Source organism: Ailuropoda melanoleuca, chromosome 15 (assembly GCF_002007445.2).
Source record: "Ailuropoda melanoleuca isolate Jingjing chromosome 15, ASM200744v2, whole genome shotgun sequence".
NCBI classification, from domain to species: domain Eukaryota; kingdom Metazoa; phylum Chordata; class Mammalia; order Carnivora; family Ursidae; genus Ailuropoda; species Ailuropoda melanoleuca.
The window spans coordinates 66,343,555-66,371,542 of NC_048232.1; the positions used below are offsets into that span (position 1 = coordinate 66,343,555).

The 27,988-nt window shown below is 44.8% G+C and overlaps 1 protein-coding gene across 1 annotated transcript in view; it reads left to right on the forward strand.

Annotated features, from left to right (window-relative positions):
• The window catches only part of ELK3 (ETS transcription factor ELK3), a 36,357-nt gene extending 8,384 nt beyond the window's left edge, over positions 1–27,973 (forward strand). Inside the window, exons 2-4 of the mRNA XM_034644492.1 lie at positions 10,798–11,577; positions 19,064–19,186; positions 25,515–27,973. Of these exons, the coding sequence (XP_034500383.1) occupies positions 10,798–11,577; positions 19,064–19,186; positions 25,515–25,613 (1,002 nt within the window). The 3' untranslated portion in view covers positions 25,614–27,973. The remainder of the gene's footprint in view (positions 1–10,797; positions 11,578–19,063; positions 19,187–25,514) is intronic.
• The last annotated feature ends 15 nt before the right edge of the window (positions 27,974–27,988 follow it).

Genomic DNA, 27,988 nt, shown 5'->3' on the forward strand with positions numbered 1-27,988 from the left:
CTCTCCTGCACCACCCCAGCCTGCCGCCCTCTCTCACATCTACTGAGACCTCCTTCCCCCGGCTCTCCCTCAGCCCTTCCTGCCTGGCCCACTTCAGCTCATCCTCAGACACCTCCCTGCTTCTCGTCCACCTGACGTTTGCATTTGGTGTTGCCTTCACTCTGTTCCGCCGTCCTTGGGCCTGCCTTGCAGAGGGTGCTGGTCTTCCTCACCATGCCCAGTTCTGTGCACGTACCACCTGGCATGCAGTGGTGCCAAATGAATGTAGGATGGACACAGGACGGACGAGCGTGAAACGAGAAAACATGCTTCTCTGTAGCATAGAAAGAAGTCTGTCCTCTCAGAATGTCAACACTGCAAAGGAGCTAAGAAACCTGCCCTGCCTGCCCGTCCTTGAGCAAGTGAGGACGCGAGCGGGGAGGTGAATGTTCAAGAAAATCGGTGGCAAAGCCAGGGTGAGAACGTGCTCCCAGACCACCTGCGGCTCCCAGCACCCCCCACCCCACCCCTGTGCCAGAAGTGGCTGCTCAAAGTCCTTGTTGGTAGCTCCCTGCCCGGGAAAGCATGTGCTGGGGGAACAGTTTTACATTTTGTTTTATTAACACTCCAGAGGCCTTTAATAAAAATACCCTTGAGTGTTGAAAGCGAGCCAGCAGGGAGACAAGAGTCTCAGTCCAGGAGAAGCAGCCACGAGCCCAGAGGGGGTGGAAAAATGCTCTTAATGTCCAGTCTCAGGTCTGGCGTCCTGCCAGGCTCCTCTTGTTTGCAGGCCTCCGGGACAGCACGTTCCTGGGCAGCAAGGGTGAGCACCCTCCCATGTCAGGCTGGCCGAATTTGGAGAGACGGTTCGTGCTGCAGTCTAGCAGTGCCAGAGAAGAAAGAAATCTCAACCCAGACCACAAAGAAGCCTCCCCCAGAAGTGAGCCAATTCTAAGACGGAGCTGGAGCTGTTTATTGGCGGCACATTATTCTTAGAAGTTGGAAGTGGGGGGTGTGTGTGTGTGTGTGTGCGCGCGCGCGCGCGCTAGTGTGCACGCTCCCAACTTCAGCTTTAGACAGCGGACAGCCCAGGCTTCACCTGTCTCGGTGCGTCCCCTAGCGCGGCGCGCGGGCAGACCAAGCCCTCGGGAAAGGCCGCGGCTCCCGGCCCCGCCAGACAGAGTCTTTGGGCGAGGATATGTTTCCTGGGGTTGCCGTAACAGAGTACCGCAGACTCAGTGGCTCAAACCACAGACATTTATTCTCTCGAAGTTCTGGAGGCCAGAAGCTCAAAATCAAGGTGTCTGCTAGGCCACACTCCCTTCGAAGGCTCTCGGGGAGAAGGCTTTTTTGCCTTTTCTGTCTTCCGGTGGCCCAGGCTGTCCTCACTGTCCCTTGGCTATGGCTGCAAGGTTTCGGTCTCTGCATCTGTCCCTCTCCTTCTTCTGTGCCTTCTTCCCTGTGTGTCTCCCAGAGCCTTTCTTGTTGTAAGGGCACGAGGCATTGAATTTAGTGCCCACCCTGACTCCGTGATGATTCCATCCCAACATCCTTAACTGGTGACATGTGCAAAGACGCTGTTTCTAAATAAAGTCCCATTCTTAGCTTCTGGGGGGAAATGAATTGGGGGGGGGTGCTGGGTACCGCACAACTCACTGCTGATGGGAAACACTGGCCCAGGGAGAGGCGGCTCAATTGCCGGGTTGGAGTCCTTTCAACGCAGCTCTTAGGGTGGCAGGTGGGAGGTGAGCCTGCCCGCAACAGATTCATAGCAGAGCTCCATGTGGCCCCAACTGCTCCGTGTCCCCTTGGCTTTGGATGGCCGGGAGTGAGAGGGGGCAGTTGCAAGCAGCAGTCAGATGCTTCGAGGACAGAGGCCGGATTCACTTCCTTTTCTGTTCCTCAGAGCCTAGCAAGGAGCCTCCATATGAAAGCGTCTTAAATGCTGTTGAAAGAATGCTTGCTTGTTATAGAGGAGAAACTTCGAGCATGACTCCTACAGTGAGGACTTGTTCTAACTTTGGAGAGAGGACAGTCAGGTTTTGTGTCCGGAAAGAGTGAGTCAGCCAGTGGCCTGGACGGGAACCCAAAACGAGGAGCTGAAGCAAGGGTGTTGGCTGGGAACCGGTGGCCTGGACTCGTCTCTGCCACTTACTCGTTTGTGAACTAAGCTTGGCGCCCCAGATCCCTCATCTGTAAAATGGGTATCAAAGTGTTGTAAGGATTGCATGATAGAACGCGTAAGCCTTCTGGAAACTATAAAGTGAGGTACCCATATAAGGAATTTAGATGATTTGAGGCGTGCCTCGTGGTTCAATCGGTAGAACGTGCAATTCTTGATCTCGGGGTTGTAAGTTCAAGCCCCACATTGGGTGTAGAGATTACTTAAAAATAAAATCTTAAAAAAAAAAAAGGAATTTAGCTTATTTGAAGGCAGAATACAACAAAAAGACAATGTGATATCATGGGGACGCTGTACAGTTAGATCATTGCTTGCTAGGCGTAATTGCGCTGGGTGAGAGGTCATGTCTGGAGGACCTGTATGAGTGGGGCACTGAAATATACTGATTTTTTAGAAGAAAAACACACCCTGTGCAGGACTTCTGTTCTGCTTCCAGAGGTGAGCAAACGGAGGTCTCTAGAAGTTCAATACCTTTTCCAAGGTCAGGGGAAGTAGAGAAACTGGGATTCGGACCCACATCAGTTCACTGGGTTAATGTCTTGCCCATCAAGGCTCCGGCCTGTGGATGCTCAGAGACGCTGGTCACTGCTCCCCGTGCTCCCCTACAAGGTCTCCTGCTGCTCAGCGGGGGCCACAGCCAGGCTGTGGACGTGGGTGCCAGCTGCCTGTTGTTTTCCCATCAACCTTCTTTCTTGAATGTCACCCACGTTGAGGTGGGCTTTTGATGTCCCATCTGTTGCAGTGGGACCGCCGGTCCCTGGTGCCTCATGCGGGGTGCCCCATCCAAGCAGGCACCGCCTCTCCCCTGGGGGTGGACAGAGGCAGTTCTATTTCCAGCTAAGGAATAGACTTCAGGGAAAGCTGGTCTTCCCCACGAGGAGCTGGAAATGACCTCTCCTGAGCACGGACCTTGCTTCCTTAGCACAAAGCTGGCTTCCCAGGCACTCTGCAGTTACCCCACGATTACTCTGGAATGCAGAGCCCCGTGGTCCTGGCAGACTGACTTGAATAGCAGCCTCTGAGCCAACAGCAGCTGCTTTCTGGGAGAGGGTGTGGCGATGGGACAGAAAAGGCTCCCGTCTTGGCTCTCCATGGAATTGGTTTAAGCTTCAGCTCTACCAGTTACAAGCTGGGGGTTCTTGAGCTGGTAAACTTTTTAGACCCTGCTGCTTTCTTGAAAAGAAAAAAAGGGGGGGGGGCTTATTTTGACAACTAATACGTATGAAATGCATTTTATTTAACGTGAAAATGCAGAGAAGCCAAAAAGAAATATTACAAATCACTGGCAATCCTACCACCTTTAAGTTTTCTTATACATCTTTTGAGGTTAATTTTTTCTTCTTTTATTTAATATATATAGTTATTTTATTAAAATAATGGACGCACCCCACGAGTGCTGCTTTTTTCACCTAATGTGCATTGAAAGGCCTGGGGAAATGTTAACACTATTTTGTCCTCTAAAATAGCTACATGGTATTCCACTCTAAGGCCATTATCTAACCCACCGCTGTGGGACAGGAAATTGGGTCTCACCTCCCTTCCCATCCATGGCCTTGACTTCTTCATCTTTAAAATGGGATCCCAACGCCCATCTTGTCAGGTGGCTGTGCAAGTTTGGTACGTGGTAGGCGCTCGTAAATGTTTGCTTCTTTCCCGGGTCCTTTCTGGCCACAGGTTCCTTTTATGTAGGATCTCTACCATGGTGAGATGAATGTCCTCAAAATGTCCTCTTCCCCTGCCCAGGGGTCTTGGTGATGGGAGCTACGGGCCAGCAGCCCGCATGGCCCTCCCTCTGCGGCCCAGCCACAGCAGATCCCACAGAGCTGGGCTGCTCTCTCCTGTCTGGGCAGTATGTTTCCTGCTCTGAGCCGCATCGGAGAGCGGCGGAGCTCAGCTGGGGTGTCTGGTTAGCGTCTGCGCCACTTGCCGGGCTAGACGTGCGGCCTTTCTGCTAAAGCTACAATGGCCTTTGGAGCGGGACACTTGGATTTCACATCTGCTGCCCCCAGGGCTGGCCCCCTCTCCCCCTGGCCCCTGAATTAATTGGAGTGTGTGAGGTTTCCCTCACAGTGCATGTCAGGGGCTGGCCATGCTAGGCATGATATACTGTAAGCCTCGTGTCTATTTTTTGTCTGAACCCAACTAAATAAAACATCATGTTTCCCCCGTAGGTCGAGATATATAAACCAGATGTAATTCTGTCTGCCATACGTCCCAACGTGGTAGCCAGGACTGTGGACAAAGTGAGGGGAATATGCACAGCCTTCTAGGAGGTTTAATTTAGACTATTCACTTGCCACTGGAGTGAATAGGGAGTGGATTTCATGTTTTGTGCTTTTGCTTAAATGGGAGGATAAAAATCCTAAGAGCTACTGTGTATTGTGGGTTTATCATGTGTGGCTGTGTCAGTATTCTGCTGGAAACTTTATATGGATTATCTCGTTCAATCCCATGAGGCAGGTGGTAGGTTAGTCCCTGTTTTATAGATGGGGAAACTGAGGCACGTGGCTGGTAAGAGATGGGAGTGGCAGTTGAACTCAGGCAGTTGATTCTAGAACTATGCCTTATAATCCCCCTGGCAGCCTCTGAGACAGTCAAGTGGGTATTTACGGAAGGATCTCTCACTCTCCTGTCTGCAGCCCTGCTGCTGCTGCTGTGGGATTAGGAATAGGCTGGGCTGTCAGGAAGGATCTCCTCCATGACCTTTCCTGCTGTGTTAGCGAGCTGCTGACCTTTCTCCATTTGAGAACAAGATAGGAGAGTTGCAAAATCAGAGGGCAGGAGTCCAGCGGTTCCGGGAAGTGCTCACATGGTGGAAGAGCAAGGGTTGTGGTAGCCATACTGACAGGGATCCCATAACTAGTCTGGCTCCTCCTGGGGTCAGGAGCAGCCTGGGGAGAAACGCGAGCTGGGATGAGAAGTCTGAGTGCCAGAAAGTCCGATGCACGAACTTAGATCAAAATTGTGGTGCCAGGGCAGAGCCGACACAAGCAGCACGTGTTTGCCGCGTCCATGGATAAGGGAAATCAGAGTTTATTAAGCTCTCACAGGAGGTATGGGGTTGTAGGGTTTTGCATATGGCCCTCGGTGTCTGTCTGGGAGTTTTCAGTTTGAAAATGCCAACAAGAAAGCACATGCAGTTATATATATGGGACACATTCATGTGGAGCCTGAGAATCAGCCACAGAAAATTATGTCTTTCATGGGACGAAGCCCCCGGTTTCCCGCCTGGGTCAATTCTCTTTACCGGGAGAATCATTCATTCAACAAACATGTAGTTAACTTAGTATTATCCTTCATAGCACCAAAACTAAGAAGGTAAATTGAATTCCTTGAGCATCTCTTCATTACCTAGCACTGCATGTAATTTTTTTTTCAAGATCACAATATCTAATAGACACATTTCTAATTTATCCACCAATATAGCATTATTTACACATACATATTTAAACACACTTACGGGCACCTCTGTCTTTACCAGTAAGCCTAGAGCCTGTCAGGGCAACAGGGAAGGCAGGGAAGTGGAAAGTTGACTTGCTCTCTGTGTTTTCCAACCCGTTCATGGGAAATAACTAAAGGAGACTCTCACAGGTCCCTCTGTTGCCAGAGGTAGCCGGTGGGTCGGGAAGGGTTCCTGGGCCCAAGATGGCCGCCATGGTCCTGCCCCCGACAGGCTGCTTGCTGTTTAGGCTCCTGCAGTCTCAAGACACCAACTTGGAAGTGGCCGTGGTGGGAGTAGCTTCCGCTGTCACCTAGAAGTCCCAGGGAGGCTGTGCGGGGTGGATGTTGCTTTTCCCCTCCCGAAGTCAGTGTCCTTACTGCCTGTGACCTCCCATGGAAGGTGGCGTCAGGAGTCCGCCCTGGTGGTGGGTACGCACTGAATGGGAAATGACGCACAGGGAGGCTGGTCCCACGTGTGTGAGGCGAAGCAGATGTGTGCAACTGTTCATCTAAAACCATGCCGGAGAAGTTACTTAGCTCAACTGGACACAGACAGCATTTGTCAGGTTGCCAGGCAACTGTAAGCAACACATACTTGTGGGTCTGGGAGGACGGGTGAAAAAACCGACTTTCTGTAAATACTCTCATCACTTTCCATAATAAGAGCCTGTCCCCAAGCACTCTTGTGTCCTGGGCGGTCTCAGCCTGAGTCTTGTATCCCTTTCCATTGTGGCCAGGGGCTCTGGAATCAGACTGCCCATGTACTAGCTTGGGACCACAGGTAATTTATACTCTCTGAGCCTCAGTTTGCCCATCTCTAAGATGGGGATCCTAATAGTTCCAGTCTCTCAGAGGATTAAATGAATTATTGGTGGTCAAGTTCTTCATACCCAGCCTGACAGATAATATGTGCGCAGCAACTACTATCTATTATTCCCCTATACTCTGAGTTTTCTCAGAAAACTCCTCGCGGGAAAAACTCTTGAAAGGCAGTCTCCCTTCGGAGACCACAGAGAGATCTTCAAACGTAATGTGCTCCCAGGGTCTGCCCACGGAAGGTAAGGGGCTATCAGATCAGTTGTCAGGCATATACCCGCTGAGTCTACCTACTCCGTGGGTCTCAGGCCATGGGCATCCTGGTGGGGGGCTTTCCTTACTGGCTCCTCTCCTGTGAGCGGATTTCCCCTGTGCACAGTTGGGCTCTGAAACAGCGGGGCTACGGTGCCCTGACCTCCTTCCTGGACCCTCTGTACCCCTTCATGCCCAGATTGTCCAGGTAGCCAGATCTACTTCTCCATCTTTCCTGCTGGAATAGACCAGCAAGGCCCACACTGATTCTTTCCAAAGTTTTCTTCCTCCTTTCGGTCATCTCCATCCCTGCCTCTGTAACCTTTTCCTAAAAAGCTCTGCGGGTGTCCTCTCCCCCCAGAGAGGCTGCAGCTACTGTGGGGGCGCTCTTGCTATGGCTGAGTTCAGTGTCCTTTGTAGAGGCTCCTTTTTTATCTTCAGAGTAGGGTTATGGCAGTCACCATCCAGCCATAGAAGGTTCCCACCACCTTCCATTTAAATATGTAAATGTTTTGGATGGACCTCAAGACCATTATGCTAAATGGAATAAGAGAAAGACAAATACTGGATGATTTCACTTATGTATGGACTCTAAAAAAGCAGAATTCCTACAGAGAGTAGAGTGGTGGTTACCAGCAGCTGAGGGGTGGGGAAATGAGGAGTTGTTGGTCAAAGGTACAAACTTCCAGCCACAAAATGAATAAGTTCCAGAGATCAAAGGTATGGATGGTGACTGTAGATAACAATACTGTATTATATACTTGCAAGTTGTCAAGAGAGCAGATTTAAATGTTACCACCACCACAACAAAATTGTAATTATGTGAGCTGATGGATGTGTTAACTAACCTTATTGTGGTAAACATTTTACAATGTATATACATGCATCTAACCTTCATATTATACATCTTAAACTTCACAATGTTATGTCAATTACCTTTCAGAAAAGCTGGGGAAAAAAATTCCTCATGTTCTTTGTTAAAAAAACAGCTTCATTGAAGTATAACTCACATGCCATCCAATGGCTCTATTGAAGGTATACAGTTCAGTGGCTTTACCTACAGAGTTGTGCATCTAAAACCACAGTAGATTTTATGACATTTTCACTGTCCCTCCCAAACCCTTTTACTGTGACCCCTCAGTTCATGTCACCCCCAAATCCTAGGAAATGACTCTGTCTCTCTAGGTTTGTCTTTTCTGGACATTTGATAGAAATAGAATCCATCATATACGTGGCCTTTCTTTCCCTTAGCATAATGCATTCAAGGTGCACTGACGTGGTTTCATGTGTCCGTGCTTCATTCCTTTGTATGGCTGGGTAATATTCTGTAGTCTGAATATACCACATTTGTTTATCCATCGGTCAGTTGATAGTCATTGAGTTGTTCCTTATGTTCTTTTTTTAAAGATTTTATTTATTTATTAGAGAGAAAGAGAGATGGGGGCGAGCAGAGGGAGAGGGAGAAGCAGACTCTGTGCTGAGCATGGAGCCCAATGCAGGGCTTGAACCCACGACCCTGAGATCATGACCTGAGAGGAAATTAAGAGTCGGCTGCTCAATCAACTGAACCAGCCAAGCGCTCCTTCTTTATGCTCTTTTTAACACATGAAAGCCCCACTCTTTGGGACTACCTCTCAGTTCCTAACCATTTTTTCAGGAGGAGGGGCCTTTTTATTTTTTTTTAATTACAGCCCCAGATTACTCCTTGATTTGCTTATGCATATAATCACTGCTCAGATGTTATGTTCTGAATACCCATAATAAAATCAAAGGTTAAAATTAAAGGTTTTAAAAAAGATTTTTACAAGAACATGCCTAAAGTTTCTCTTTTTTTCTGTGTAATTATTTAGGCTCTAATTAGTCAGTTTAGATGGATGTTCAAACTGGCTGAGGACAGAAGTGTTCACCTAGGGAGAAAAATATTAATGAAAGCCAGAAATATTTTAAAATTGTAGCAGGCATGCTTTCTTTTTACTGAGGACCCACTCTGAGTCAGGTGGCACCAGTGATACCCCTATTTAACCCTAGCCTGCCGGGAGTGGATTTCTCCTAGGCATGTTGTCTACCCACGCCGGGTGGGGCACCTGCCGAGATGCTGTCAATGAGGCCAAGGTGGAACTTGTAATTTTCCCAAATTTCTCTGAAGGTTTGTAAATGGTTTTCAGCTTTGCTAGTGGTGAGTGTGCACTTGAGGTCAGATGGGGGTAAATGGCATTCAGTGGGTTAAATCTGCACTCCCAGCACCAGGCTGCCAGGCACTAGAACTGTTCAGCATCGAATCTAACGTGCTCAGGGGTGGGAGCCTCCTGTGTGCTGGTGCTGAGCGTAGGTTCGCCAGGATTTGCGTTACTGGGATTTCCGGTGCTGAATGGGGACATTGTGTCCCTCCCTTCGATGCATGCCCTGAGGGATTCCTGCTTAGAAATCTCAGTGGCATAGTAAATATGCCCTCCCCTCTAGGTGGCTGGATAAATTCACTTCTGGGATTCGATGATCTGTTTAAGGAGGAAAATTGCAAATCGACGTGCTATAATGTAACAAGAGGGAAGGCAAAACCATAATGTACTTATGTTTATAAACCAAATGATGATCACAGAAGGAACATCAAGTTTAATTAAATTTCATCTCTGTGGTATATTTGAAAGTTGCTAAGAGAGGAGATCCTAAAAGTACTCATCACAAGGGAAAAAAAATGTTACGCTCTGTGCGGTGATCGGTGTTAGCTAAACTTGTGACATTATGCGGTACACCTGAAGGTAATACAATGTTACCTGTCAATTCCATCTCCATTTTGAAAATTTCACCTCTGCTAAGGGGTTCTTTGATTCTCTCCACCCAAACTTTTGTGGAAATGTGAAAAAGCTTAGGCTTCAGAACAAGTAGATCGTGGTGGTTTTGGGGCGGGATTACTCCCCATCTCTGAGCTTGTGTCATAAGATGACACTCTGCCCTCCAGGAGGGTGAGTGTGAGAACAGATCAGATAGCTTGTGTACAACATCCGGTATGCAGCAGGTGCTCAATAGGGGTTACTGCTTCTAAAGTTCTTCTCTCCCAAATGATTTTTTTTTTTTTAACGCCCTCACTCATACCCAAGTTGTAGAACAGTTTGTAAGGAAACATTCTGAGTCTTTTCCCCACAGGATGGCGCTGCTAGCTCTTTGTGCTTGAGGGAGCCGCCTTTGTGTGGAGCGCCTTGCACCCCACAAAGATTTGATAGATATTTGCTGATGTTCCATTAATAAACCTCCAAGAACAGCAGATAGACTGTCCAATGAGGTCTGTTCTCCCAAAGGGGTGTGAACACTTTTGCAGTGATTATTGGTTTTCATTTACATCCTAATGTTTGAGGACTTGGAGCCATAAACTCGAAGAGCCAGAAGTAGATACTAGCAACTTAAAATACTGTAGGAGTGATGTAAATATCAAAGTAGACAATTTGTTTTTCCTCCGGTGGCTTTCTTGGCAGAAAATTAAAAAGGAAAAAATGGCTACATGATTTAAGAAAACATTGTGGTGCTTGGCGATAATAACTTACATTTCTATAATGCGTTCCAGCTTACAGAATGCTTTCCCATCATTATTTCATTGAATTCTTACAAGTCCCAGAGGTAGGTAAGACAATACTGCATTATGGCGAAGGAAGTGCTGCTTCGATCCCTTACCTACCATGTGGCTTATGTGGGTCATTTAAGTGCTCTTAGCTTATTTTCTTAAGTTTTAGAATGGGAGGTAAATCATATCGTTTTTAGGTAATAATACCTTCTGTTTAGGATCGCCGTACAGATGCTATGGGATGATGCGTGGACACTGTCGGCTCATAGTAAGTGCTCAACAAATGGGGACGGCTAGGACGTTACTAGGTAGGATAACCTTTACTTCCCAGATGAGGAAACTAAAAACGACCGTCGCTGTGCTAAAGGTCGCACCGTTTGTAACAGCAGAACTGGGAGGCAAATCGAATTCTACTGCCTCCAGTTCGAGGCCCCTTTCCACCACGCCTTAGCCAAGACACGTCAGTCGGGAGAATATTTCGTGCAGCTGCCAGCAAAATTCCCCATGACCACGAACGTCTTCCTCCGTTTCTCTGGTGCACTGATCTTTTCAATGTCTCCTCTTGTGTTCACAGAACATCATCAAAAAGGTGATTGGGCAGAAGTTTGTGTACAAGTTTGTCTCTTTCCCGGAGATACTGAAAATGGACCCTCACGCAGTGGAGATGAGCCGGGAGAGCCTTTTGCTGCAGGACAGCGACTGCAAGGCCGCTCCCGAGGGCCGAGAGGCACACAGACACGGCTTGTCGGCCCTCAAAAGCGCAAGCCGCAACGAATACATCCACTCGGGCCTGTACTCGTCCTTCACCATTAATTCCCTGCAGAACCCACCAGAGCCCTTCAAGGCAATCAAGACGGAGAAGCTGGAGGAGCAGCCGGAAGACAGCCCTCCCGTGGAAGAAGTCAGGACTGTCATCAGGTTTGTGACCAATAAAAGCGACAAGCACGCCAGCAGGCCCGTGGTGCCCCTGCCCTCCACGTCTGAGGCCTTCCTGGCCTCGTCGGCCTCAGCCAAGGTCTCCTCTTTAATGTTGCCAAATGCCGCCAGCATTTCGTCCGCTTCACCCTCCTCGTCTCGGTCCCCGTCCCTGTCCCCCAGCTCGCCCCTCCCTTCTGAACACAGAAGCCTCTTCCTGGAGGCCGCCTGCCATGACTCCGATTCCCTAGAGCCCTTGAACCTGTCATCGGGCTCCAAGACCAGGTCTCCATCTCTTCCCCCAAAGGCCAAAAAACCCAAAGGCTTGGAAATCTCCGCACCCCCGCTGGTGCTCTCCAGCACCGACATCGGCTCCATCGCCCTCAACAGCCCAGCTCTCCCGTCGGGATCCCTCACCCCAGCCTTCTTCACCGCTCAGGTAAGAGCCCGTGGGGGGCGGGGGGCGCATCAGACTCCATGGTGTAGCGGAGAGGAAGAAACAGCAACCCAGGCTGCTTCCTTCTGCCCTTCAGAAGATAATCTTAGGGCCCGTAGACCAAAGTCATGGTGTAAGTGTGAAGGGAAATTACTTTTCCATCCCCAGACCAAGGTGTCCCCAAAACCAAAGGTTTGGGATATTGGTTACAGTGGGATGCTTCACTGGTTTCTTGCTTTTAGTGGCCGAGGGTGATCATCATAGAGAACATGCACCCTGGCCGTCAAAGCAGATCCAAACAATATTTTCCTAGGGGAAGTGGAGCAGGCCAAGTGACATTTCGGAAGGCATTTGGGCTTTATGAATTTTGGGGGGGAGGGGGTGGAGGGGCAGAAAGAGAAAGACTTTTAAGCAGGCTCCACCCCCAGCGTGGAGCCCAGTGTGCGGCTCAATCTCATGACCCTGAGATCATGACCTGAGCCGAAATCAAGAGTCAGACATTTATCCGACTGAGCTGTCCAGGCGCCCCTGGGCTTCGTGAAATTTTTATGACAGAGTCCTCTCTGGAGGCACTTGGTAAGTAGCCATTTGCTCTCTGTTGCTAAGAAGATAGATGTTAGGTGATGCTTCCGTTGCGGCTGTCAGGGTGGCTCTGCGTTGTCCTGTAGTCTCTGACAAGAAACGTCAGGGCCACGCCAAGCGGTGGGAAAGAATCTTCAGTAAAAGCAGTGCTTTTCTGAGAAAACCCGTTACTAACCCCCACGAGAAGGCAGCCTGTTCCTTTAAATAGGAGAGGCAGGTGCTCTTTCTTGCCCGGCGGGCATTCGCAGGCCAAAGGCAGGGCCGGCCCCTAAAGCCTGTCTGTGCTTCCTCTGGAGAACTGGACGCACTTTGGTGGCAGAGGTTAAGCGCATTGGCTTTGGGGTCACAGACGGGATTCGGCGCCTGGCTACCCGGCTGGGTGGCATGAGACGGTGGGCACTTGCTCTCTGAGCTCGTGTCCACGTCTGAGAAATGGACCGTTGTGAGGACTGAATGGACGGTGGCCGCGGTAGGAGCGCTAGCCACAGCCGGCAGCTATCCTCCTGCAACCGTGAGGCGGGGGGAGCTCCGCCGCCCGCCCCTGTGCTCCCTGCCGTCACTGTCCTCGCTGTGACCATCGTGAGGGGCAGCGGCGTCCTAGAGGTTCACGTTTGCCGGTTACTGTTGGAAACACTTCGCACTCACCACTCCAGTTACTCTCCGTGGCAGGCCCGGGAAGCAGCTACTCTCATGTGCCATTTCCCAGCTGAGGTATATGAGGCACTGAAGTAACGTAACTCATCCGGGGTCACACGGCTGACAGGCGGTAGCAAATTTGAACGCGGTCATTCTCCGGAATCCATGCTCTTAAGTAAAATGTTCTCGGTGTGCCCATTGGGAAAACACCCAGTTGCCCCTGATCGTAGCCGTCCTGCCAAACATCCGAAAGCAGCTCTTGGCCACTCTCCTCTCCACGGCTTCTCCCAGAGTGTGTCCCAAGGATTTTGTGTCTGCCCAAGCTTGCGAGCTGGTGGTAAGAAGCATGCCGCCGTGGAGGGGAGGGCTAGGCGCTCAGCGACTGGGCAGAATGAGCATGTGTGCTTTTACTCCAGCATTTTCTGATCAAACAAAACGGTCTGGGGACTAGGGACTGCTGAGTAAGTGGCTCAGAGACAGCGGTTCCTGAAGTAGCTCAGAGAAGGAACTTGAGAAGTGGGCCAGGGGGACCATCTGAGGAGCTCCTCCCCTGGCCTCCTTTGTGTTGACAACTGCCAAGGTTGAGAGAGGTCTCAAGCCAGACCGAGGCCCATTCAGATTTCCGTATCTGCTTTCTCGGTGAGCCTGTATCTCCGTCTCTGAACAGATGCCAGTCCTGTTGTCTCAGGAAAACAGCTCAGGCTAGCCCTGGGGTTTGGGATCTGGACACAGTGAATTTAGGGTGGCTTTGCTCAGTGAGACTGAGGATGGTATGGCTGGGCTGAGGGGAGGACAGACCTTGACATGAGGTAGGGATAGATCGAGGATGTGAACAAGGGAATGCTAAACTCAGGACTGGGAGACAGGACCTACTATAACAGCCTAAACCAGGGGAGGCGAAAGCGTTGGAAAGCCAAATGCTTTAAGAGAGGACTAATGCCTTGGGCGGATGAGAGTGAATGGTCCTCAGCCAAGCTGCGAGCGCAGGACCTTGCTTGTGAGTTGGTGTCAGGAAGTCCAAGAAATGGGACCAGGGTTTCCCAAGGAGAGGGAGGCCAAGGGCAGGGTCTGGTCCCATGACAGGGGAGTAGAAGTAAGGTCTCTGGCTGAGCGTGACTTTGGATCAAGCCCAAGGCTGGGGGTGGCTACCAGGTAGTGCTCTGAGTGATTTCAAAGGAGCTAAGGGTTGGCTTTGGGGGATGGTGTAATCTCAGGACTTGAATTTCCTCACCTAGCAGTGTCAGCTCTGCACCCAGCGCAGCCGAGAGTGGCTGACAGGGAGGGAGAAACCAGAGAGAGCAGAGAAAGGGCAGGACTCAGGTGGGATATTCATTCACCCAAGTGGTTTCTCTGAGATCAGACAGGACAGTCACACCTGTCTCGGCTTGACAGACCAAATTAAATAACCTGCAAATACTCCTCGCTGAGTGGCTGATGCCCATCCTTTTTAGTCAGTAAATGGTTACTATGGTAATTTTTTCATTTGGGAGATAACCGTTAGACATCTACCATTTGCTAGTGATTGGGGTGTACAGAGGCGAGCAAGATAGTTCCTGCTCTCATGATCTTATAGCTTGCTGTCCAAGAGGTGAAGAATATGGGGCAAATATAACTTAGGGTGATGTGAAATGATAGAGGTCCCTGAAAACTGGATGAGGAACTTTTAGACTTGTTTTGATAGGAAATTAAAAGCTTGCTGGGGTTTTAAATCAAGAGATACAAAAATTCCTTTTAGAGACTTTCAACAAATAATCGTCAAGCATTACGTGCAAATCATTGAAAGGATACCAGAGGTACGTACAGTGCCTATTTTTAAGACCTTATGACCTAGCCAAGACAAGGCATAGAGACAATGGCATGTGGCAAGAGGCAAATACACAGTGCAGAGAAGCACCTTAGGAACAGAAGAGGGGAAAGATCATTTAGTTCAACATATAGGAACTGAGCACCTATTACTTGTAAGGTGCTGTGCTCGGAGCTGGGGATACAAACATCAATTAGATAGTCGCTGATGATTAATAGCTCATAACTTGCCTTAAATGGTTTAATATACCATCCCAGATCAGTACAAAAGAAATACTAAGGAAGAAGGTATTCATTTTGCTGGGGGTGGGGAAGGATGCTGACAGGGCTTCATGGGAGGCATGTTCACACTTGGGCAGCGTGTTGAAGCATCAGTAGCAGTCATCTGGCACATAAGGTGAGGAGGGCATTGTAGGCAGAGCAGCAGCTTGAGCCAAGCCATAAAGATGTGAAATAGCTTAGTATATTAGGGGCAGTACAGTAGTTCAATAAGGGACGGAGGGATAAATTCCAAAGATGAAGGATGCGGTGGGAGACGGGGCATGAGTGACAACAGAGTTGCATTTTAGAAATCATCCTGATGAATTAGATTAGGGTGGGGTGAGGCTGGAACCAGTTAGGATACTATTATAATATTCCAGATGGAAGATAAGGAGGATCTAGATCTAAGGCTTTGACAGTGGGATGGCCCCAAAGGAAACAGATCTGAGAGAGAGAAAAGGAATTGGCCACTGGACTTGGCGACTAACCAGGTGTGAAGATTGTAAAGGAGAGCCAGGCGCTGAGTCTGAGGAGCATGGGAGGAAGAATAAGCTCATGGTGAGAGGTTGGTTACAAGTTCATTTTGGGCCTGAGCAGCCTGTAGGACATAAAGGAACAAACATCCAGCTACAGCTGGAGCTAAGGAGTTTGGAACTGGAGGTAAGTTAGGGAGTCACCAACATGTAAGGGGGTGCTTAAAATCATGGAAATGGATGAGATCACCTGTGGAACGGGTCTAGCACAGAGAGGTATGGGCTGGGTAGTCAGGGAACTGGTAGGTTGGAATTCTGTAGTGTTCAGGATATATCAAGCAAAGTAGGAGGGTTCATATAGAGAAATTAAGGAGCATATGAAACCAGGTTACGAGGGAACCTAGAATTGTGGCTAAGGAATTTTTTCCCCCTGAAACTGAAAGAATTTCAAAGGAATATAGTATCTTAGGGTGATTGATTTGGTGGTGATGCTCAGGATAGATTGGAAGAGGGACCAGAAGTACATGGGCTGGTTTAGGTGGCATTTATTAATGCTATCTCTAAGGTGATGGGGCCTTGAATACAGCAGGAATGGAAATGGGGGGGGGGGAATAAGAGTTCAAAGATGGATCCACAGGCCATGCCCAGATGTTCCAGCAAGTGAGGTCATTTTGCATCTCAGTGATGAGGATGCTGGGTTGTAGACAGGGCTGTAAGTCCAGGGATCATGTCTTGTTTTATCTTTGGATCTCTGGCACCTGATACATATCAGGCACTCAGTATTTCTTGAGTGGATAAATGGGTGGTGTGGTATTGTTGATAGAAATAGAGGAGTCATAAGGAACACTAGACTTGGGAAGGCGAGGAGTTCCGGTTTGAACAGTGGGGCATTCCAAGTGGACATGTCCAACAGGTGACACATGAGGGGATGTACCTAGAGCTACAGATTGCTTCACCTCATCAAGTATTTAGAAAGTGGGTACTATAGGAGGAATAAAGATGAGCAAGATACCTTAAAGGCTCTAGAAAGAGGTATAGTAAGAATATGCAAATTACCATGAGGCAGAAAATGTTTAGAAAAAAGTGGTTATAAAATGTTATAAAGATTCAGGGAAAAGAGAAATGTCACCTGATTGAGGGAAAAGCAGAAAAGTCTCCTTTGAGGAGGTGGTTTTGATGGACAGAGGGAGGCAGGGGTAGGAAGGAGGAGGTCTGAGGGCATGGTCCAGCCAGAGGGCCATGAACCAGGGCACTCAGGTGAGGCATGTCTGGGCAATGCCAGCTTACCAGGTGTAGCTCAAATGTGCAGGCTTTGTAGGAGACTGTATTATGTGGAAGAAGAACTGAGTTGAGGGGGATGAAAATGAGATCCTGGTCAGATGGTCTTTCCTCTTGAACACCAGCCCTCTTTGCCTTGGGTCCTAGGGTCCTTCCCTGTAGCTGATGGGATCAGGAACTCCCTGTCTGCCATTCAGAAGGGCCCATTTGCTAAAATATCTTTTGGTGAAGGAAGAGGAAGCATGCATTTTGCTTGTGGCTTCTTTCTTTAGTATCTAGCCCTCAGGCTCAGCCCACCTTGCCTGACTCCAAGAGCTTGTGGAAAGGAGCTCTGAAAACTCACACTGTCCTGGAGATTACCCAGGGTGAGCATTAATAGGAACAGTCCTTAAAAGAGTAACCAAATAGTTTTTTCTTTATAGCTACAGGATCTTCAGGTAGAACAGGGATTTGGGGGGAGGGGGGCGGAGAAGAGCAAATGAAGTCATTTCATAATATTTATTTGCATATGTTAGAAAAGATATTGCAAACGATTAAACATGTGAAACAGAAGACTACTGTATTCTGAGTACATCCTGCATTCCTTTGAAACAGATGTGCAAACATCTCACATCCAGACCTGGGTACACATTTTAGACTAAAATAAAACTTCTATACTTCATGTATTGCTCAAAGGATTAAAACAGAATGGATGTATATTTATGGCCATGAATAAGAGAAAGACAGGTATGTAGTCTAGAAGACTTATTTGGGACCTTCATTGGTAAGTAAAATAGGAGGCCCTGAACACATTGGTTTTTGAACGTTAATGTGGCATACTGTGGCTGGAATTCGGTTCCAGAGTAACATGCAAATGTTAGTTCTCAGATGACCTGAGTTTGTGGACTTGAGCCTAATATGACAGAGGAGCCTTGAAGGTACTGGCTGACTTGATTGGTTTCAGAACATTGAGTACTTTTATACATACATTGAGAATTTCTCCCATGAACAGATGAAATTCATTGAATAAGTATATTGGGTACACTTGTGATTAACACTTCTTGAGCGTTTGGTATGTGCCAGGCACATATTAAGAGCTTTAGATAGATTATCTTATTTCATCTTCCCTGGCATTTTTTCCTCCCCATTTTATAGATTTGGAAACCGAGGTATAGAGAGGTTACCTAGGTAGTAAATAGTGGTTCTGAGGTTGGAATCCTGGCAGAACCCATGCTGAACCGTTAAATCTTAATCGTCAGACCAGATGGCCCAGCATTTTTGTGAAACTGCCTTGGATTAGAAGTGGGAAGCGTATCCAAAACGTATTTATCCTAGTAACCTCATAGGTTATTCTATGTGTAGGAAATGCTGTGGAACCAAAGACTCAACATGGTATAAATTAGTTTACCTTTCAGCAGCTTCACAGTTTGAGAACCTTTGGGTGTTTGTCTCCTTTCCGCTGAACAGAGCAGACCTTTCAACTTAGGTTTATGCCAAATATTCTCAATAATTAACGAAGCTGCTGAGGCCAATTCTAGGAAAAAATAACACTTTAGCATCCAAAGTGATGCAATCTGCAATGCTGGCGCCTTTGCTGTGGTTCTTCTTACACAAAGCACCTTACTGACATCACAAAACCACTGAGGGGCTCCTTCTAGTCAGCAAAGGTGCAAAACCACTATGGGCCAGTTTGCCTCAGCTGAGAACAAAAGCCATGCAGACATAACCAGCTGGGGCGAGTTGTTTCTTCTGTCCCCTAGCTAGCTTGCAGGCCAGGACTCCTGCTGTGTGTGTGCAAGCAAATGCAGTCCTTGGCACTCTCCTGGGAAACCCAGAGTTTTGGCTTTACACCCAATCTAACAAGAAAGAATTTTTTCCCCCTCCAAACCATTGCCAGGGAGATGAATTCTCATCAGCCCCATATCCGGAGTGGAATCTGGAAAACCCAGTTCAGAACTTTTGAAGAAGCTGCTATAGGGTATTTTAACAACAGATCCTAAAATCTTAAAGGGCCGTTGATACCCACAAAAGTGAAGCTTGAGAGGCCCTTTAAAAAAATGTGTGTGTTTGTAATGGATGTCCACTGTAGGAAAACAAGAAAATATAGATAAAAAATAAAGCCCCTTCATGGAATCCCATTTTGTAACTAAATGTTGTTTCATGTGGGAAGGGAAACAAATTGAAGAAAGCACCTGGACAAATGTTGCTTTAAACTTGAATTTTACAGTGTTCAGAATGTTTAGGTAAGGTAACTTGTCCGTACTTTTCTCCTTTATAAAACTGTTAATACAATACACTCAGCACTGAAGAAAATTAAACTGTGGGCAGCCTTGCAGAAATTACATAGTTGTCAGATTTTGCTAAGACGGTAAGGCTTGTTTCTTGGTTCATGGCTAGCGCACCTAGCCATACTGCTGATCATGGCCAGAGTCAGGTGATACCTTTATCAAAATCTGTGTATGTGCTTTCTTTCCCAGACACCAAATGGATTGCTTCTGACCCCGAGTCCACTGCTCTCCAGCATACATTTCTGGAGCAGCCTTAGTCCAGTTGCTCCACTGAGTCCTGCCCGGTTGCAAGGGCCAAACACGCTGTTCCAGGTGAGCATTTAGAAATGAATGTATAAACACTGAGCTTCTAAGGGGTATGTTTCCCCAATAAATCCTGCAAAGGTAACAGAGTTCTACCCTACGTTTGGGTAAAATGTTAAGTTTCCAAAGGGAGTGAATGGTGCTGCAAAACCCAGCCTTCAGAGGCAGACATTTTCATCGAGGCAGAAATGGCATACTCATGTCAGATACTGACAAATGGAACAATCAATTCCCAAAGTGTTTGGATATCTTCATTGACTATGAAAACTGGAAAATTTATTAAGGAAAAGGGACGACTTTAAAAAAATTAAGCAACATATGGACATCACTTAAATAACAAAAATTGTGAAGAATGTCTCCATCCTGTAATAGAAAAGTTATCTGTATAATTCTATGATTCATAATCAAGTTCTCCTTGTTCCATAATAAGAAAGGAGCATCCAGGGCATTTGGTTAAAAACTAAGTCTTAGCTGCTTTATCTTGCACACCTCCTGTTACTAGGTAGGCCCGTTTATTATTTATTCACACACTAGAATCTTGCAGCAGCACTGCTTGCGATCACGTGGTAAACAGTATTTCCTCTTTGAGACTCAAAGACTGTTCCTCACAGACAAAGATGTTACTAAGAGAAGAATAGAAAGGGTCCTAGGGACAGGAGTGAAGCAAGACTGGAGAAAGTGAAAACCCCCTCTAACTCTAGCCGGCTGTCTCATCCACTCTGAATCCCATGCCTGTCCCCCCAGGGTGCCTCACCCAAGCTAGTTGTGGTTCTTTTGTTCCTGTTGCATCTAGCACTGACCACTTTGTATTATGATTGCCTATTCACCTGGTGATCTCCCCCACTGGACTGTGGGCCCTCAAGAGGGCAGAACGGCTTGTTTGTTTCTTGTTTACTGTGGTGCCCGCCCCCCCACCCCGTGTCTGGCCACATTGCTTGGCGCACAAATGATGCTTAGTAATTATCACTGACTAAAGGAGTGGATACCTAAGAATTCACCAAGGAGTTGGGGCACCTGGCTGGCTCAGTTTGTAGAGCATGTGACTCTTGATCACAGGATTGTGATTTCGAGCCCCATGTTTGGTGTAGAGTTTACCTTAAAAAAAAAAAGGAAAAAGAATAAATTAAGAACATAAGTGTTGTTAAAAAACATCAGGTCTCTGCTTTTTTGAGTTGGTCATTTTGCTTGTCAAGGTTAGTACTGACCTCCTTTGTGCCAGGAGCTTTACATGCTGGAATTTAGCTCCACCCTTCTTCCGAGACCCTAAAGAGGTTTTGGTTACTATCTTGCTTCTCTGGTTTCCTAGTAAGGTTGAGGTAGGGTTGTCATGATGTGACTGTATATTCCTAGGTAATAAGTTTCTCTTCTGGGCCATCTTCTCATCACTAAAAAAGTGAGCTATGGTCCTACACAGCCAACATGTTGATTTTTAGCCCTTTTAACTCCGGCAGGGAAACAAGAACTAGAAGCAGTGAGCAAATGTAGTACCAGGAAAAATTTTAGGCTAGTCATCTTTTGATGGAGAGCTAAAAGACCTTACTTTCTCCAAGTATTCAGAAGGGAGCAGCAGTATTCCAGTATTAGAGCTCCTGTGTAGAGCAGAAGGAAGGAGTTGTCTGGTGCCATGTGTACAGTAAGCTCCATGGGTACAAGAACTGCAATCTATCTTTAGTCCTAGAATCTAACAGAATTCTCTGTAGGGCTCACTAGGTATTTGTGAATAATGAATGGAATCCCACTTCCCTCCTTACTGGGAATTCTACCACCTGATTGGTACGGGGCGTGGTGATCTCCCAAGGAAGCCATGGAGAACTGTTGTTAGGGAGTTCTTTGGGATCCCTTGCCCTGGATACTAAACCTTTTCTAGCCCATCACTCTTAACAGTAACAATGGTTGGTGTCCTTAAGTTTTTCTACACGTTAGCAGGATATTTGGAGCTCTGGATGTTGGACACACATACCCTTTTCTTTTCAGTCACTACTGTAGACCAATTGCTCTCAAAGGTAATGTACAACAGAATCAGCTTAGACGGTGTGTCAAAAGATTTTGCTGGGCCCCAACCCCAGAGTTTCTGATTTAGAAGGTGTGGGATTATAATCAGGGCCTGATTATAACATTTTTTCAAGATCCTAGTGATGCTGCTGCTCCAGGAATCCACTTTGAGAAGCACAGCAGACCAGTGGTTCCTAATTTATAACTAGTATTCTGCAGAAGAAATTGGCATTTAAAGGCCACCTACTCAGAATTTTAATTTCACAAAATGTACCTATCCTCTCTACCACAGCCATTCAAAAACAACAAAACCCACAAATGGGTGGTAGGAATGGGGAAAACAACCACGTTTAGATGGTTGTTGGCAGGGCCTTGTGCCCTCTTAGTGTGATTGGGGTCCATAAAACTAGGGGAAAACAACTGTGTACCTTTTGAAATATTACTCTTCCTATGATAAGAGCAGTTGTGATAGAAGTTGAAACTAGGAGCTTTGAAAACAGTAAATAAAACATGGTAAGAGGAATATTCAAAATTCAGATTATCAGCAGTGTCCCTTTTGAACTAATAATTTTCTTTAAAAATAAACCTTTCATATTTACTAGACATGAAGAAAATAAATACACTTGGGCTATAATACGTTTTAAATAATGCTGGCAAATTTCCTGTTGTGAGGACTGAAAAGTAGATCAGAATCCTTAGGGTAACAGTTGAAAGAGCTGAGGAGTTTTTGCAGAAGGTCCACTGATGTAATTATTGTGGCAACTTACAGCAGATATTGAAGAATTTAAGGGAAGGAGAGAGAAGGTATTAGCTCCTTTCTTGGAAGAGGTATATTTAAAAATAAAATGAGAATGGTCTGAACAGTTTGGCATTTTGAGCTTACCTACAGGATGTCTGTTCCACCTCTGAAACAGATTTTCATCAAATTTGGCATAGGTACAGTTAGTATCTTGAAACAAGACATTATTAAGTTGTTTGTTGTTGTTAAGATTTTATTTACTTGACAGAGATAGAGAGCCAGAAAGCACAAGCGGGGGTGAATGGCAGAGGGAGAAGGAGAAGCAGGGATCATGACCTGGGCTAAAGGCAGACGCGCAACAGAACGAGCCACCCGGTGCCCCCAGAATTAAGTGTTTACTTGAGAATGTTTTCTGAATGTTTTAATTCAACAAATCTTACTCAGAAAATATTTGCAATGCTCTGTTATCAGGAATTGAGGGGAATATACAGTATGGAAATAATATATAAACAAAATGTTACGGGAACCCAACAGGGAGTAGCTTTCTAGCTGGGGACTAGATGAAGGCTCCAGGGAAGAAATGGCACCTGAGCTGGGAAGAAAGGACAGGATTTTGGCAGAGAGAAAAGTACCTTCTTGATAATTGACATGATCTGGATATGCAAGTACATAGTCTGTCCAGGAAGGGAATGGGTGATTGAAAAAGCAGCTGTGGTCCTTGAATGGTATGCTCAGGATTTTCCACCTTAGTCTTTTGATAACCATGGAAGATTTTCTAAGCTGGAGATAACAGATATTATACTATTTTTTTTTTTTTTTAGATTTTTAAATTTATTTGAGAGAGGGAGAAGCAGACTCCCCACTGAGCAGGGAGCCTGACACACCCTGGGATCATGACCTGAGCAGAAAGCAGACGCTTAATGGACTGAGCCACCCAGGTGCCCCTAAAATCTCTATTTTAGGAAGATACTGCTGATACCAGTGTGGAGGAAGGACTGAAGAAAAAGCAGAAAGTGCAAGGTGCAGGAAGATAAGAGGAATATTTATACTACTATAAATACTAAGGGGAAAAAAATCATCTTTTATAGTAGAAATAGAAATATATTTAGAAGACATTCCAGAGGTAAAATTAAGATTTTTAGTTAGGTTTGAGGAGTAAGAGGTAGTGAAAATTAGGAAGAGGCAAAGGTTACTTAATGTGATTAAAAGACTGGAAATGCTAGAAGTTAACATTTATCGAGGGCTACTGTACGCTAGACATTGTTCAAAGCACTTTTCATGGCTTCTCATTTAATACAGTTGACCCTTGAACAATGTGGGGATTAAGGGTGCTGACCCCCACCTTACAGTTGAAAATCCATGTATAACTTTTGACTCTTCGAAAACTTAATTACTAATAGCCTAATGTTGACCGGAAAACTTTCTGATAACAGTTGATTAATACATATTTTACATGTTATATGAATTATTATGCTGTACTCTGATAATAAAGCAAGCTAGGGAAAAGAAAATCATCAGGACAGTACTATACTGTGTTTCTTGAAAAAAATCTGCAAACCTGTGTTGCTCAAGAGTCGACTGTACTCCCAATAGTTTTTTTTTTTTTTAAAGATTTTATTTATTTATTCGACAGAGATAGAGACAGCCAGCGAGAGAGGGAACACAAGCAGGGGGAGTGGGAGAGGAAGAAGCAGGCTCATAGCGGAGGAGCCTGATGTGGGGCTCGATCTCATAACGCTGGGATCACGCCCTGAGCCGAAGGCAGACGCTTAACCGCTGTGCCACCCAGGCGCCCCCCAATAGTTCTTTTTGAAAAGATAAGGAAACTAGAGACCCAGAGATGTTGCTCAGTTTACCGAAGACCCTAGGTTAGTAAGTGGCAGACCCTGACTAAAGTTTAGGATCATGCTCATATCACCACTCTCACCCACTTCAGAGTGAACATGGAATAGCAGGTTTTTGGTGAAGACGCATTGATGGGGATGTCTAACTGACAGCAGGAAAGGATTGTGGAGTCCAGTACAGGAGAAAGGAAGGCTGAGAACAAAAGTTTGGGGGGAATGTTGCAACTTAAGCGAGTGGAGGGGGGGAGTCAAAGATGAAACAGGCAAGAAAAGTCAGGCAAAAGAAACTACAACTGAGTGTATAGAAATAAAGAGCAGAGGGCAGAAATCAATAATAAACTTTTTAAAACAGGAAGATTAATAAAATCAAAAGCTGATTCTTTTGAAAACACCAATAAGATGGACAAAAAAAACAAAATGAGAAAAGACTGCAAATAAATGAAGAGAATGAAAATTCAACACCTGCTCTTCATCCTATGTTAACTCTTAAGTCAATGAGAATAGTAATTAGCATGGATTTTAATAAACTATATACAAATAGATTTGTTAATCCAGCTGAAATGGATAAAATTCTACAAACTAAAATTCCAAAGTGTCAGAAAAGAAACAAAAACCTTGAATATGCCAATGACCATTAAAGAAAACTGAAATAGTATCTAGAGAGCACACTCACACCAAGCCTTGCCAAAAATAAGTTGGGCAGTTTGGTACAAAAACCGCAGGATCTTTCAGCGTTTAAAACTTGGCTTTACTGCTTATTGGTTAATCAATCAGAACTTACTTGAACTTTGTTTTCTCGTCTATAAAATGGGGATAACCAAACTTACTTTACAGGCTCCTAGATACCAACTGAAATGACAACCTCTGATAAACTGTAAGGCACTAGACATAAGATACTGAAATAGTTTAAGAACTTAACAAATATACTCTATTGTACTTCTAACGTGTGCTAGGTTCTGTAGTTTGATAGTGTTGAAATTTAATATTAACTTATCTAGACTAAATAGAAACTAAACTGGAAGACAGCCCAGGAGATCAATTTGACACATCATTCTAGACAATGAAAATCTAGCTGTGAATAGTAATGGAGTAAAAGGAAGGAGGCCTTTAATTATTCTTGTTCAGTTGGGAGTATAGTGGTGGTATTTCCTTTAGACCTGAAAGTTATCAAAGCATACACTTTTATACCGTTTATCATCTTAGTTACCAACAATACAGAAATTAACTTTACTCATTGTTTTGATCTATTAAGTTTGATATTATTTATCATTGTAATTAAAAAAAATACTTCCTCAGCTCTAAAATATATTCTTGCTTTCTAAATCTTTTAAGCTAAAACATTTCTCATTTTTAACAGTTACTGAGAAGCACCTTTATAGTACTCTGGAAAAACAATGGCCATTTTCAAAATACAGCATTAGAAATTTTACATGTGAATCAGCAGAGTCAGTTGTCTGTGGTTTTCAAAATTACTTCAAAGCAAATCAGCATTCTAAGTAGCTTGGAACCTTTTAAAAGGAGTATTAGAACATGCTTTAGCACCATCTGTACATTTTTTTCTAGTGGCGTAGGCATATAAAATAGGGACATTTTCTGGGCCTTACCCCTTGTTTGATGTAATATTGATCTCATTCTGTAAAATAATTTGCAACCCCTCTGTCCCAGGGGTGATCCACTTATGGTCTGCCTAGGAATGTAAAGAATTCAAGTTTGTCCCAATGGGTCTGCAATAATTATTTTAAAAATCTTCTGTCCCTTACAGTTTCCGACACTGCTTAACGGCCACATGCCAGTGCCAATCCCCAGTCTGGATAGAGCTGCTTCTCCAGTACTGCTTTCTTCGAACTCTCAGAAATCCTGATGACATCTGGCCACAGTTAAAGACTTATTAACTGATGAAACAAATTTGTCCCCATGGGCTAGTTTACCTGTGTCATGAGAAGGACGTTGTGAAACCCTCTGTTAATTTGGTTTGCACTTTTCATAACATGGATGGTCTAGATTTATGTTAGCATTTTTAAAACTTTTTTTTATATTCAAGTATATATGAAGATCTGTTTGGCATTAAGTGATTTTTAATGTTTTTGTTTTTATATCCTCTTAGGCCTTAAGTGTTGAACACTGTTGACAGTGAAGAACTTTTCTTAATGGTTTTCAGTGTAACTAATAAGGATGTGAAGCTTTTTTTCTAATTAATTCCGCATATGCTGAACTATGCTTATAGACACTATAACCAGCTGTGCCTTCCTTTGCATTTAGTTTTATGTAAATGGTTTATATATTTTTTAGTATTGAGAAAATGAAAGACAAAAATTAGTATAAAACAGCTCTCTAGTAGAATTATTTTTCACAAGTAGGCAAAATGAAAGCATATTCATATTTTTCTTTTTCGCTTTCAATTGTATATGAATTGCCTGTTTTTATAAAAGAAACTAAGCCATATTTAGAAAATAAACATTCATAAAAGAAAATGTTCTAAAGTGCATTTTTTTAAAAAATGAACTTTGAAAGGCTAGCTACCTGTTTGTTTACAATCTTTCTTTTAGATCCTCCCAAACAAAAACCTGAGATGGAAATCTACATCAAGTTCACTCTACCCATGCCCTTGGAATCTCTCCTGTGTAAGCATATTGTTTTCAAAAAATTAGCTGTGGTTCTCCCAGTTTTCCATAGAGAATCACACCCCTGATACATTATCCTGTATCGTTATGAGTTAGGGTTTCTCTAAACCTCAAACTGTAATTAACATTTAAACATCCTATGCTTAGGAAGAGGCTCACAGACCGGTTGATGAACACAATTCTTAACATCAGGAATCTTCAGGTATATAAGGTATAGCCCTGTTTGTGGAAACTGAGAGGTAAGATACACTGCTTTATGTATTACTAAGTTTATGGTAAGAATGAAGGAAATTGGATAGAAGAAATATGACTCTTCAGGAACCTCACTGTGGAACTGAACTAACAACAATCTGGAGTGCTTGGCAGTAAATTCTTTTGTGTAGCATAGAGCAGTGATAACAGAAACATCAGCAGGTGCCACTCTAAGACACTGTTCTGTACATGAAATAGGAAAGTTCTAATGTGAAGAGAACTGGAAAGTGCCCAGTGCTTTCAAGATCAGATTATCATCCCTAACTGTAAGTAACAAACCAATTTGAAAAGTGGCTGATTCCATAGGTGTTAAATGGCAAGATTATGAAAAAGGGTAAAAAATAAAGCTTGTAAAAACTAAAACTTACAATGCTTAAAATCTTGAGATTTTTCAATCGGAATTAAGTGTCTCTGTGTATGGGGATGTATAAATCTCTAATACACACTTTTGGATATAAAGTAAATTCTAAAATCCACAGATACTACTGTCACTTCCTCATAAGCTGAGGATAATCCTGTACTAAAATAAAAGAGCTGGTCCAGGGAACTGATATTTACGAAACATGCAATGTTAAAGGTAGAGGGGGCCTTTGAGAATGCTTCTTAGCACTGTTTCCAGATAAGACAATTACACAGAAGCAACTGGGAGTTGCCTAAGGCCACACAGCTCATTAAAGGTAGAACAGTGATTGGTGCTCAGTACGGTTCTGTTTTCCCATGCCTAACTGTAAGTAACTACTGGCCGAAAACTGCAGGTTAGGTAGACAAAACAGATAACAGGATATTTTTAAAAAATTTGTCAGATAAGAATGTACCTCAAATGTCAGATTCATACAGAGAAACCAAAGGAAGTTAATCAATGTACAAAAATCTCAAACCAAAATATTTTTTTAAATGTATATGCTGATTGGAAATACTCAAATGACTGTATATCTGATTCTTGTATTTCCTTCCTTGAAATACGATGATTAACCCACATTCTAACTCTGTTTCTTAGAAATGGAAAAACACCATGATTTTTATTGATCAAGAAACTCACTAAGACACAAATACAGAACTGGAGGTATTGAAGTATAACCCTTATAAGCTCTGCCTCATTCTGTGTATGTGTGTGTGTGAAAAATTATTTTAGTCAGAAAATAGGTTTCAAAGGACATATTAAATAACTTTTTTTCCTTTTTATATGTCTGCTTCATCAGTGTAAAAATGCTATGGCTAAGGTTTTATAGAACTATAACCTAAACGTTCTCTTTGTACACATCTTTTCTATGACTGCATATCTTCATTCAATTTCATATATGTATCAATTTTACTATTATTTTTGTTCAATAAATACTTTGTGATAAAAGGTGTGAGGAAGCAA